This window comes from Leucoraja erinacea, chromosome 4 (assembly GCF_028641065.1).
Source record: "Leucoraja erinacea ecotype New England chromosome 4, Leri_hhj_1, whole genome shotgun sequence".
Classification (NCBI taxonomy): domain Eukaryota; kingdom Metazoa; phylum Chordata; class Chondrichthyes; order Rajiformes; family Rajidae; genus Leucoraja; species Leucoraja erinaceus.
The window spans coordinates 29903762-29917378 of NC_073380.1; the positions used below are offsets into that span (position 1 = coordinate 29903762).

Consider the following 13617-nt stretch of genomic DNA (forward strand, 5'->3'; position numbering starts at 1 on the left):
CAATACAAAAGACTCACTTACCTGAGGTCTTGTCTTTATCCTGCAGCTGGAGAGCCTGGCTCCAGCTGCCGCCGCTGTTGCGCTGCTGGCGTAATGCCGCGCCTGCGCACTGGGTGGGTTCTTCACGTAGTCACTCACGTGACTCCGAAGTAAAATCACAATAAAATCTACAAAATTTGAATTTGGGTTTGTTTGCACTGACAGGTTTTATTGACATACTGCAGGCTTTTCCTTCTAGTAAGTTGTACTTTTATTACATGTCTAACCCTTTCATCCATTGATCTGAAAACGTGCTTGTCTCGAGGTACCATGAATGGCATCACATTAGGTTCCAACAGCCTTCTGTTTTCCCCTAAAGGCACTCACTTCACTCTGCAATACAGTTCCAAGTCCGTCAGATGCCTTTGCCCTAATTTACCCACCACAACATCAGAAGGGTTATGATTTATACGCGGAGGCTTGTGAGTGAGAGCCAAGAGAATATTTAGTCTCAGCCTCTTCATAGCATGACAAAACTGTTACCCAAAACTCACATCTTCACTTGCTACAAGATCTTGGTATCATCGAGGAGCCTTGTTTAATATCTGCACAGCTAGGCCAGGATTGATCATGTTAAAAGCCCACACTGCTGCCCTGTTTGAGACCACAAGTTTAACACAAAGCCTGCAAATCTTTTTGGTTCAGCAATATCCAGGTGAGGGCTTTTTAGGTTTTTTTAAATGTAGTTTATTGTCATGTGTACCGAGGTGCAGTGAAAAGCTTTTTGTTGCCTGCTATCCAGTCAGCTGAAAGGCTATACATGATTGCAATCAAGCCGCCAACAGTGTATATACAGGATGAAGGGAATAACGTACAGTGCAAGATAAAGTTCAATTAAAGATAGTCTAAGGGTCTCCCATAAGATGGGTGGAAGCTCAGGGCTGCTCTCTAGTTGTTAATTGGATGGTTCAATTGCATGATGACAGCTGGGAGGAAACTGTCCCTGAATCTGGAGGTGCGCCTTTTCACACTTCAGGAGGGTGAATCGAAAAGAGCCAAACCAATAACCTTCATTGACTTTTAATGTCTCCCAAATATTGAGGGAGATGAGGAGCAGTGGATTGGTGCAGGAAGTGTAGCTGGGGTGGGGGACCTGTCATGGGCTTATCAAATATCATAGAACATAGAACACAGAAAAATGCAACGCGGAAACAGGTCCTTCGGCCCACAATGTCTGTGCCGACAATTATACCAAGATTGCACATGATTCATAACCCTCCATTCCTGACATATCCAGAAGACTATCCAAAAGCCACTTAAATGCCAGTATTATATTTCCCTCCACTGCCACTCCTAGCAGTGTGTTCCAGGCACCCACCACCATCTATGTAAAGAAATTGTCCAGCACAAGATTGCCCTTTAAAGTTTCCTCTCTAACCTCAATCTATGCCCTATAGTTTGGTTTAGTTTAGAGATACAGCACTGTAACAAGCCCTTCGGCCCATCGAGTCCTCGCCGACCAGCGATCCCCACACATTAAACACTATCCTACACTTTACATTTATAGCAAGCCAATTAACCTACAAACCTGTATGTCTTTGGAGTGTTCTGACTGTCTACCGTATCCATACCTCTCAAAGTTTTATAAACTTCCACCAAACCTCCCTTCAACCTCTGACGTTCCAGAAAAAACAACCAAACTCTGTCCACCTTCTTACAGCTAATACCCTCTAACTCAGGCAGCATCTGGTAAACCTCACCCGCAGCTTCTCCAAAGCCTCCACATCTTTTCAGCAAAATGCAGGTTAGAAAAATGGAGCTAAAGCAGGCAAGACAATAACCTTCTTACATTAATTGTAATCAGATATGCATAATGCTTCCCGACAGATCAAACAAAGTGGGCATTGTCCCACTCATTCTTCCAGCTCTTCCATTCTTTACAGCCTTTTCCCCCTAAAAGAGTAAAATGGATGTAAAGTGAATTGTGTTGATTTATTGAGAAACTTTGACCAATGAATATTTAAAGGGTGATGAATAAGGCTTTGAATATTATTGGAGAATATAGTGGATTAGTTGAAACTTAAAAACTATATAAATAAGTTTACCTGTTGTGCTCTGCAGAGCACAATCTTAAAGATTATCCATATTAAAGGCTTACAATTTCTTAGCATGGATTTAAGCTTTTCCAATAATTCTGGGCTAAAGATAGATGTTCTCTTTCCTTTCAAAAGATCCCATGCATGGGCCAAAGAACGTGGAAGTTATGGAGATTAAGGCGAGACAAATCACAATCCGCTGGGAGCCTTTCGGTTATAATGTGACTCGCTGCCACAACTTCAACCTCACCGTCCACTATCGCTACGTAGTGGGAGACCAAGAACACGTGGGCGAAGAGGTCTGCCAGGACACCGATCATTCTCCGCCACAGTACACCCTGCGGGGCCTTTCACCTTACACCAACGTCAGTGTCAAACTGGTCCTGATGAACTCGGAGGGGAGGAAAGAAAGTGAGGAGCGTGCGATTCAGACAGATGAAGATGGTAAGCAATAAATGTAACATGGCATTGTGGAGTAGGAAGGTACTGCAGATGCTGATCCATACCAAAGAAAGTCAATACACAATAGACAATTGGTGCAGGAGTAGGCCATTCGGCCCTTTGAGCCAGCACCGCCATTCACAATGATCATGGCTGATCATCCACAATCAGTACCCATTCCTGCCTTCTCCCCATATCCCTTGACTCCACTATCTTTAAGAGCTCTACCTAACTCTCTTGAAAGACAAAAGATAAATAGATAATTTGATTTGATTTAATTTATTGTCATTGTCTTCAATGAAGAGACAACAAAATTATTTTTCCCTTAGAGTCATACAAAAAAACCCCACAAAACACAGAACACAGAGGTCCACAACACATACATCCCCACAGCGGCACCAATGTTCCCCTCTGTGAAGGAAGAAACCAAAGTCCAGTCAACCTCCTCGCCAATATTCCCCAATGTTCACCCGTGGTCGGGGCATCCCGAGTACCCCGTAGTCGCTGCTACGGGCAGCCCGATGTTCAGGCCCTCTCGCCGGGAAACTCTTGTCGGCCACCTTCCACCAGAACCCACGGCTCCCGATGTCCACAGGCTGCTGATATCAACAGCAGCGCCTCGTCGCCGCCGCTGCTGAAGCTCTGGTCTGGTCCCTGCAGGAAAGGCCGCACCAATCCAGTTGGTAGGCTGCGGGGGGGGGGGGCGAGGATGTGACTCGGATAATAGCCGCATCCTCGCCAGGAAGCGACTGAAGGATGGTTTCCCCTTACCCTACCCGCTTCCCCCCCATATTAAATACCGGAAAAAAACAAAAAAAAACACTCTGAACATAACACAATTAAAAAAGACAGCCAGACCATGGGCGAAGGCAGCTAGCAACAGCACCACCTGATGTCCAGGTACAAAACTAGGCCATTCGACCCTTCGAGCCAGCATCGCCATTCAATGTGATCATTGCTGATCATTCCCAATCAGTACCCCGTTCCTGCCTTCTCCCCATATCCCCTGACTCCAATATCTTTAAGAGTCCTATCTAACTCTCTCTTGAAAGTATCCAGAGAACCGGCCTCTGCCGCCCTCTAGGGCAGAGATTTCCACATCTCACAACTTCACAGAGGTGTGAAAAAGTGTTTCCTCGTCTCCGTTCTAATTGGCTTACCCCTTATTCATAAACTGTGGCCCCTAGTTCTGGACTCCCCCAACATCGGGAACGTTTCCTGCCTCTAGCGTGTCCAAACCCTTAATGATCTAATATGTTTCAATAAGATACCCTCTCATCCTTCTAAACTCCAGAGTATACAAGCCCAGCTGCTCCATTCTCTCAGCATATAACAGTCCCACCATCCCGGGAATTAACCTTGTAAACCTACGATGCACTCCCTCAATAGCAAGAATGTCCTTCCTCAAATTAGGACACCAAAACTGAACACAATACTCCAGGTGTGGTCTCACCAGGGCCCTATACAACCGCAGGAGGACCTCATTGCTCCTATACTCAACTTATTTGCTTTCTTCACTGCCTGCTGTACCTGCATGCTTACTTTCATTTACTGATGAACAAGGACCCCCAAATCCCGATGTACCTCTCCTTTTCCTAACTTGACACCATTTAGATAATAATCTGCCTTCCTGTTCTTGATTCCAAAGTGGATAACCTCACATTTATCCACATTAAACTGCATCTGCCATGCAACTACCCACTCACCCAACCTGTCCAAGTTACCCTGCATTCTCATCGCATCCTCCTCACAGTTCACACTGCCACCCAGCTTAGTGTCATCTGCAAATTTGCTAATGTTACTTTGAATCCCTTCATCTTAATCATTGATGTATATTGTGAATAGCTGCGGTCCCAGCACCGAGCCTTGTGGTACCCCACTAGTCACTGCCTGCCATTCTGAAAGGGAGCCGTTAATCCCTACTCTTTGTTTCCTGTCTGCCAACCAATTTTCCATCCATGTCAGCAGCACTCTTACCCCAATACCATGTGCCCTAATTTTGCCCACTAATCTCCTTTGTCGGACCTTATCAAATGATTTCTGAAAGCATCCAGAGGATCAGCCTCCACTGCCTTTGAGGCAGAGAATTCCATAGATTCACAACTCTCTTGGTGAGTCAGGCAGCATCTCTAGAGAAAAGGAATAGGTGACGTTTTGGGTTGGAATCCTTCTTCAGACCCTTCTTCTCTCAGTCTGAAGAAGGGTTCTGACCCGAAAAGTCACATCCTTTTGCTCCATAAATGCTGTGTGACCCACTGTTATTCCAGCACTTTGTGTCTATCAACGGCTTGAACATGAATTGGTATTGGCAGCAAATTAATCAACCAGCTCAATCAAAATACCAGAACCCAGAATGTAGAATTCCATTAAAACCCAGTGCAACCTGTGATCTACTACCTTGTCCTGCCTCAATCTGATACTATCCAAGCCTCTGAGTAGTGGTAAAGCCAAATGCCTATAAAACTCCCTTGATTATTGGTATTGGTATTGGTTTATTATTGTCACTTGAACGGGAGTGCACTGAAAAAGTTTGTTGGAGTAGCTCAGTGGGTCTGGCAGCATCCCTGAAGAACATGGATAGGCAACGTTTTGGGTCAGGACCCTACTTCAGACTGATTACTGAGGGAGGTGGGTGGGTGGTTGAATGAAAGCTAGAAGAGTGGAGGGGCAGGACAAAGCAGAGAAGAGTCGAGGTGATCAGAGGACCTCGCTTCTGAGCTGCACAAAGTGTTTTCTGCGCATTATGTGTTGCATATAATCTTTGCGAGACAAAACCTGTTGAATTACAGGAAAATGTGGAGAGGATGTTTCAACTAGTGGAAGAGTCTCGGACCAGAGGTCATAGCCTCAGAATAAAAGGGTGTACCTTTGGAAAGGAGATGAGGAGGAATGTCAGAGGGTGGTGATCTGTGGAATTCATTGCCTCCGAAGGCTGTGGCGGCCGTCAATGGATATTTTTCAGGTGGAGATTGATAAATTCATGATTAATAAGGGAATCAGGGGTTATGGAGGAGAAGGCATGAGAATGGGGTTTAGAGGGAAAGATAGATCATTCATGATTAAATAGCAGAGTGGACTTGATGGGCCGAATGGCCTAATTCTTATGAACAATGAACATTATGCAACTTATGAACATGAAAATTATTCAGCAGGAAAAGGGCACAGAATTGGGAAGAACTGCAAAATAAGCATTGTAGAGGAACTACTGTGCAGCTGTAGCTGGTGCCCACAGTGGCAATCTTTTGTGAATATTTTAGAGAGAGTGACTCAAGTAACTAAGTTACAGAGATAGGTTGAATAAGTTAGGTCTTTATTCTCTGGAGCGCAGAAGGTTAAGGGGGGACCTGATAGAGGTCTTTAAAATTATGAGAGGGATAGACAGAGTTGATGTGGACAAGCTTTTCCCTTTGAGAATAGGGAAGATTCAAACAAGAGGACATGACTTCAGAATTAAGGGACAGAAGTTTAGGGGTAATATGAGGGGGAACTTCTTTACGCAGAGAGTGGTGGCGGTGTGGAATGAGCTCCCAGTGGAAGTGGTGGAGGCAGGTTCGTTGGTATCATTTAAAAATAAATTGGATAGGCATATGGATGAGAAGGGAATGGAGGGTTATGGTACGAGTGCAGGCAGGTGGGACTAAGGGGAACAAAATTTGTTCGGCATGGACTTGTAGGGCCGAGATGGCCTGTTTCCGTGCTGTAATTGTTATATGGTTATATGGTTATATGAATGTTTAAGCTGGTGAATGGAGCGTTGGTGTAGCGGGTGGCAGGAGATGGATTTTCATATCCACTGCCTGATAGAAGGGACGGACTGTCCTGAAGGAGGAGTGTCTTTAATCACAGGGTTATCCAGTCTGCCAGATGAAAACACACCACATGCTGCAACACTGATTGGATTTGATTCATTCTGCATAAACTAGCTCAGAGGCATGAGATAAGCATCCCTGAGACTCAAATAACTTCAAGACTCAAAATAAGTCTCTGCAGATTAACAGCACACAAATATGTTTGTGTAAAACACAAACTGCAAGAGGAATTCAGCAGGTCAGACAGTCTGAAGAAGAGTTCTGACCCGAAACGTCACCTATTATTTTTCTCCAGAGATGTTGCCTGATCTGTTGATTTACTCCAGCATTTTATGTCTATCTTTAGCACCATTAACTATCTATTTGTCAACTATATCAATGATTTGGACTTGAATGCACGACTTGATTAGCAAGTTTGTGGACGACACTAAAATGGGTGGTATTGTAGATAGTGAAGATGGTTGTCAAAAATTGCAGCAGGATCTTGATCGGTTGGGCAGGTGGCCTGAGGAACGGTTGTTGGAATTTAATACAGAGAAGTGTGAGGTGTTGCATTTTTGGAAGTCTAACGACGGCAGGACCAACACAATGAATGGTAGGGGTCTGGGGAGTGTTGTAGAGCAGTGGGATCTAGGATTGCAGATGCATGGTTCCTTGGAAGTAGCATCACAGGTAGATAGGGTAGTCAAAAGGGCTCTTAGCAAATTGGCCTTGATCAGTCAGAGTATTGAGTGTGGAAGTTGGGAAGTTGTATAAGACATTGGTGAGGCCAGTACCACAGGAGTCAAGAGTGTTTATTGTCATATGTCCAGAAACAGAACAACGAAATTGTTGCTTGCAGCAGCACAACAGATATAATAAATTTTATTTTTATTTATGGGCGCCTTTCAAGAGTCTCAAGGACACCTTACAAAAATTTAGCAGGTAGAGGAAAAACATGTAAGGGGAATGAAATAAATAGTAGAGACATGACTAGTACACAAAGTAAAGACATAATTCAATACAAAACACAGTATGAGGCAATTAATGCACAGATGAAAAGGGAGGGGGACGTGGGGCTAAGGATAGGCAGAGATGAAGAGATGGGTCTTGAGGCGGGACTGGAAGATGGCGAGGGACACGGAATTGCGGATCAGTTGGGGGAGGGAGTTCCAGAGCCTGGGAGCTGCCTTGGAGAAGGCTCTGTCCCCTAAACTGCGGAGGTTGGACTTGTGGATGGAGAGGAGACCGGCAGATGTGGATCTGAGGGACCGTGAGGGTTGGTAGGGGGAGAGGAGGTCAGTGAGATATGGGGGGGCCAGATGGTGGAGGGCTTTGTAGGTGAGGATCAGGATTTTGTAGGTGATCCGGTGGGAGATGGGAAGCAAGTGAAGTTGTTTGAGGACTGGAGTGATGTGATGCCAGGATTTGGTGTGGGTGATGAGTCGGGCGGCTGCGTTCTGGACCAGTTGGAGTCGGTTGATGTAGGTGGATCTGATGCCAAGGAGAAGTGAGTTGCAATAGTCCAGTCGGGAGGAGATGAAGGCATGGATGAGTCTTTCAGCAGCGGGCGGTGTGGGAGAGGGTCTGAGTTTGGCGATGTTGCGGAGATGAAAGAAGGAGGTTTTAATAACATGGCGAATGTGAGGCTCAAGGGAGAGGATGGAATCAAAGATCACACCAAGGTTGCGGGCCTGGGGAGATGGGGAGACAGTGGTGCCGTTGATGGTGAGAGTGGGGTTATTGATTTTGCTGAGTGTGGCTTTGGAGCCTATGAGGAGGAATTCTGTCATCGCTGTTGAGTTTGAGGAAATTATGTTGCATCCAGGTTTTTATAGCTGACAAACAGGAGTTGATATGGGAGAGGGGGGGGGCGGTTGGGGGGGGATTTGGTGCCGAGGTAGATCTGGGTGTCATCGGCGTAACAGTGGAAGTCCAGGTTGAAGTGGCGGAGTATCTGGCCAAGGGGGAGAATGTAGATGATGAAGAGGAGGGGGCCGAGTACGGATCCTTGGGGAACGCCTTGAGTGACTGTGGCTGTAGCAGAGGTGTGGTTGTGGAGAGAGATGAAGTGGGATCTGTTGGAAAGGTAGGAACGGAGCCAGCTGAGTGCAGAAACTTCAATGCCGAGGTCTTTGAGTCTGGTGAGCAGGATGTTATGGTTCACTGTATCGAAGGCTGCGCTCAGGTCGAGGAGGATGAGGATGTTGAGGGAACCAGTGTCAGCAGAGGTGAGGAGGTCGTTGAGGACTTTGAGGAGAGCAGTTTCTGTGCTATGGAGGGGGCGAAAGCCAGTTTGGAGGGGTTCAAGTAGGTTATACGCAAGGAGGTGGGAATGAAGTTGTGACGCAACGATACGCTCCAGGGTTTTTGAAAGAAAGGGGAGGTTTGAGATTGGGCGATAGTTAATGAGAGAGGAGGGGTCAAGACCAGGTTTCTTTAAGATTGGTGTGACAGCAGCAGTTTATGAAAGCGGAGGGGACAATTCCTTGGGACAATGAGGAGTTGAAGGGATTAGTGAGGTAGGGGCAGAGAACGGGGAGGCAGGACTTCAACAGAGGAGTGGGGAGAGGGTCGAGGGAGCAGGTAGTGGATTTGGAAGAGCAGATGCGTTTGGAGATTTCAATAGGGGTGACCAGGTCAAACTGGGAGAGGAAGCAATGTGGAGGAGGGGTAAGGAGGTCAGTGGAGATGTTGAAAGGAGGGGCCTTGGTAGGTGGTGGAGTAGATGCTGGGGAGTCGGGTACAGGGGATAAAGATTGATAGATGGTGCTGATTTTATCAGCGAAAAAGTGGAGGAATGAGTTGCAGAGATCTGGAGTAGAGGTAGGGAGAGTGTTGGCTTGAGGCTTGAGGAGGTTGCCCACCATGGAGAATAGGGTTCTGTGGTTTAGGCAGGGGTCGGTGAATATCGAGGAGAGGTAGGAAGATTTTGCAGCAATGAGTGCATCTTTGTAGTCAGTGAGGTGGAGTTTGTAAGCTTCAAGGTGGACTGTGAGAGATGATTTCTTTGTGAGTCGTTCAAGTCGGCAACCAGTCTGTTTCAGTTTACAAAGTGCAGGTGTGTACCAGGGTGAAGATGTGTTGAAAGTTACGGTTCTTGTTTTGAGGGGGGCCAGAGTGTTGAGGGAGGTAGACAAGGTGGAGTTGAGATGGTTTGTGAGATCATCAGGTGAGATGGGGGTTGAGTCCAGGGGGAGAGTGGTGGAGAGATATGTAAACATAGTACTCTGCAAACACAATAATAAACAGCAACAAAAGAGATTCAGTATATATTTTATAAAAACAATGCCCTCAGAAACAATGCCACCCAAGTCTATGTATTCCATTTGGAGGTTAGAGGTTTAAATAACTTGATAGTTGTGAGGAGAAGCTGCTCCTGAACTTGGACATTACAGTTTTCAGGCTCCTACACCTTCTTCCCGATGGCAGGAGTGAAATGAGAGCATGGCCAGGGTGGTGTAGGTCTGATGATGCTGGCTGCCCTTTTGAGGCAGCGACTTCTGCAAATTGCTGCAATGGAATAGAAAAATAAAGGAAAAAACAACGTGCCTAACGAGCACACACAAAGGTCTGCGCAGTTGTGAAGTTTAAACTAAGCATTGGCAACGTGATGTGCCTTTCATTGCCATTGCTAAATAACTGCAAATGTGATAACCGCTGGCTGTAATTGCCTGCCAATGTTTGGTCTCATTGACTTCAATGGGGGCACATTAAGCAGGACTGCTGCTGTTTTTCATGGCTGACATGTCAGCAAAGGTTTGGAAGGTAAAACTGATATGTAATTTTGGAGCGTGTCCTTTGACTGGTGCACATCTCTAAATTATTTTTTAACTTCAATGGGAGATGGATTCCAGCCAGATTCTCTCAGGCAGTGATATTAAATCACAGACATGTTTGGGCACCAGTGTACTCCACAAGAGACTGTCTACCCTTCTGCTTCTAATAACCGTCTGCTTGGTATTAGCCCATCTGACCGCTGGCAGCAGGGGGCACTGTGCCAATGCCATGGGTCGAACTCTGTAGCACCTGCTACACTCTGTGAATTGTCAATTCCAACAATCAGGACGCCTGTAACTTCCAACTAACATTTCTGATGGGGAAATACAGGGAAATGTTGAGGTGTACATTGCTAGACTTTATGTATGATTAGAAAAGGAGAAATATTACAGGGGTGTGGGGAAAGAGCACATTGTTATGTGAGTGTGTTTCTTTCTTTTACCCTCTATAAAAACTCAACAAGTCACTTATAGAGAAAATGTGTTGGAAGGAGGCAACAAAGTTTGACACAAAATGCTGCAACATTTCTGTGGATTTCTCTGCCTCGTTATCCCGTTCCTGTCTTCTCCCCATATCCCTTGACGCCGCTATTTTTAAGAGCCCTATCTAGCTCTCTCTTGAAAGCATCCAGAGAACCTGCCTCCACCACCCTCTGAGGCAGATAATTCCATAGACTCACAACTCTCTGTGCGAAAAAGTGTTTCCTCGTCTCTGTTCAAAATGGCTTATTCCTTATTCTTAAACTGTGGCCCGTGGTTCTGGACTCCCCCAACATCGGGAACATGTTTCCTGCCTCTAGTGTGTCCAAACCCTTAATAATCTTATATGTTTCAATAAGATCCCTTCTCATCCTTCTAAACTCCAGAGTATACAAGCCCAGCTGCTCCATTCTCTCAGCATATAACAGCCCCGCCATCCTTGTAAATTAACTTTGTAAACCTACGCTGCACTCCCTCAATAGCAAGGATGTCCTTCCTCAAATTAGGGAACGAAAACTGCACACAATACTCCAGGTGTGGTCTCACTATGGCCCTATACAACTGCATAAGGACCTCTTTGCTCCTATACTCAACTCCTCTTGTTATAAAGGCCAACATGCCATTCGCTTTCTTCACTGCCTGCTGTACCTGCATGCTTACTTTCATTGATTGATGAACAAGGACCCCCCAGACCCCACTGTATTTCCCCTTTTCCCAACTTGACATCATTTAGATAATAATCTGCCTTCCTGTTTTTGCCTCACATTTATCCACTGTCTCCTTGTTTATATGGATCATATATTAGATTAGTTTATCTTGGCATCATGTTCAGCATAGACATTTTGGGCCGAAACGTCTAATCCTGTGTTGTACTGTTCAATATTCTATGTTCGTATCACCAAGGTAATTTTGGATCCAATTTACTATTCTCCCTTGTTTATGTGTTATATAGTTATATGGCATGGGTGGTACAGTGGCGCAGAGGTAGAGTTACTGCTTTTTACAGCGCCAGAGACCTAGGTTCGATCCTGATTACAGGTTCTTTTTATACGTAGTATGTACCTTCTTCCCGTGGCCCTATGGGTTTTCCCCGGGTGCTCCAGATTCCTCCCACACTCCAAAGTTTTGTAGGTTAATTGGCTTTGGTAAAAATTGTAAATTGTCCGGAGTGAGTGGGATAGTGCTAATATACGGGGACTGCTGGTCGGCGTGGCCTCAGTGGGTTGAAGGGCCCGTTTCCACTCTGTATCTCTAAACTAAACTAAACTAAACTAAACTAAACTAAACTGAATGGGATTGAGAGGGAAAGAAAGATCAGCTATGAATGGATGATGGTGTAGGTTGGATAGGCTGATCGGCCTACTTCTGTCCCTATGACTTATGAAGTTACAATACGGTGGTTCTTAATAAGTGTCTCTGATTTCTCCAAGTCAGATGGTTTCAAGGAAGGCATCTACCTAGAATCTGTACCTTTAAGAGAAACACAGAGTACATTGACTTTAATCTGTTCTGGTAATTTGGAAGATGACTGTTGCGACAGTCAGTTGTGAGTTATGTAGCAAGTATCATCAGCGCTATGCTCACTTCCTGTACCAGTTAGCTTCTGAAGCTCCTCAGATAACTGCGCTGCTCAGTGCCGTATAGATGCTGAGGTCAATAAGCTGAGCTGTGTTGTTTGAGCTGTCAGTGACAATGAATGGAGATTACACACCATTATCTGTTATTTGGGACCTGAGGCTGCTATGTTCTTGTCAAGTAGACAGAGAAAATCTATTATTCTCTTTACTGACTTCTTTTTTATGTCTGCCCATTAGTGCCTGGTACAATCCCCAAAGAATCAGTGCAAGGAAGCACCTTTGAGGAGAAGATATATCTACTCTGGAAAGAGCCGATTGAAACATTCGGTATCATCACACTCTATGAGGTAAAAATATATATTATTCTTTGCTTGCCCAATTTTGCAGTTTAAAATTATTTACTTCACAAAAAAATGGGTCAACATGCAGCGTCACTGGTATCAAATGCATGCTGGCATTGAAGACTTAACTTCATTTTTGAACAGCCTCTAAGGATCATTTGACACCTGGGACCATAATTCAACATTGCTCAATACTTTCAGTTGAGACAGTGTGGAAATTGAAAGAATAAACCTCCTCTTTGTAATTTTGAGTTTAGTTTATCATCACGTGTACCAAGTTTTGGTAGTGTGCTCACCAGTCAGCGGAAACATAATACATGATTACAATCAAGCCACCCACATCGTACAGATACACGATAATGAGCATAGTGTTTAGTGCAAGATAAAGCCCAGGAAAAGCCAATCAAAGATGGTCCAAGGGTGTCAAATGAGGTAGATACTATCTCAGGACTGCTCTCCAGCTGTTAGTAGGATGGTTCCGTTGCCTGCTAACAACTGTGAAGAAACTATCCCTGCATCTGGAGGTATGCATTTTCGCACTTTTGCCTAATGGGAGAGGGAGTGGTCGGGGTGCGAGTCGTCATTGATTATGCCTTGATTATGCCGGGGCAGCGTGAGGTGTAAATAAAGGCAATGGAAGGGAGGTTGGTTTGTGTAATAAACTGGGCTGCATCCACAATTCTCCACAATTTCTTGCAGTCTTGGATGGAGCTGTTCCCAAACCATGCTGTGATGCATCCCGATAAAATGCTTTCGGTGAAAGTTGTTGAAGACAAGTCGAACTTCCTAAGCCTGCTAGGTCCCCCAGGTCCTTACCTTCCACCCTATCAACCATTGCATACAACACATAATTAATGAATAATAATAATAATAATAAACTTTATTTCAGACTCAAGGTCCAAACAAGGACAAGATTACATTAAAATACATTGCATATTAAAAATATCATAAAATACATATAAAATCTTAGTATATCACATAAAAGCATCATCAATTATATATTTTTAAAAAGCACAATACGTGAATTAAAATCCAGAATAAAAAGAATGATCAATTTCCTACAACGAGAATGATACCAGTGTCTCCACAACTGGGATTCGTAGCGTGTAGTGCTAAACCTTATGTTTGACAAGGCC

General features: G+C 44.8%; 1 protein-coding gene across 12 annotated transcripts in view; it reads left to right on the forward strand.

The window, feature by feature from the left end:
• LOC129696231 (receptor-type tyrosine-protein phosphatase mu-like) overlaps positions 1-13617 on the forward strand; it is a 905597-nt gene that overhangs the window by 544467 nt on the left and 347513 nt on the right. For all 12 annotated transcript variants that reach the window (XM_055633926.1, XM_055633914.1, XM_055633916.1 and 9 more), the window contains exons 8-9: positions 2211-2519; positions 12378-12487. In XM_055633926.1, the coding sequence (XP_055489901.1) occupies positions 2211-2519; positions 12378-12487 (419 nt within the window). The remainder of the gene's footprint in view (positions 1-2210; positions 2520-12377; positions 12488-13617) is intronic.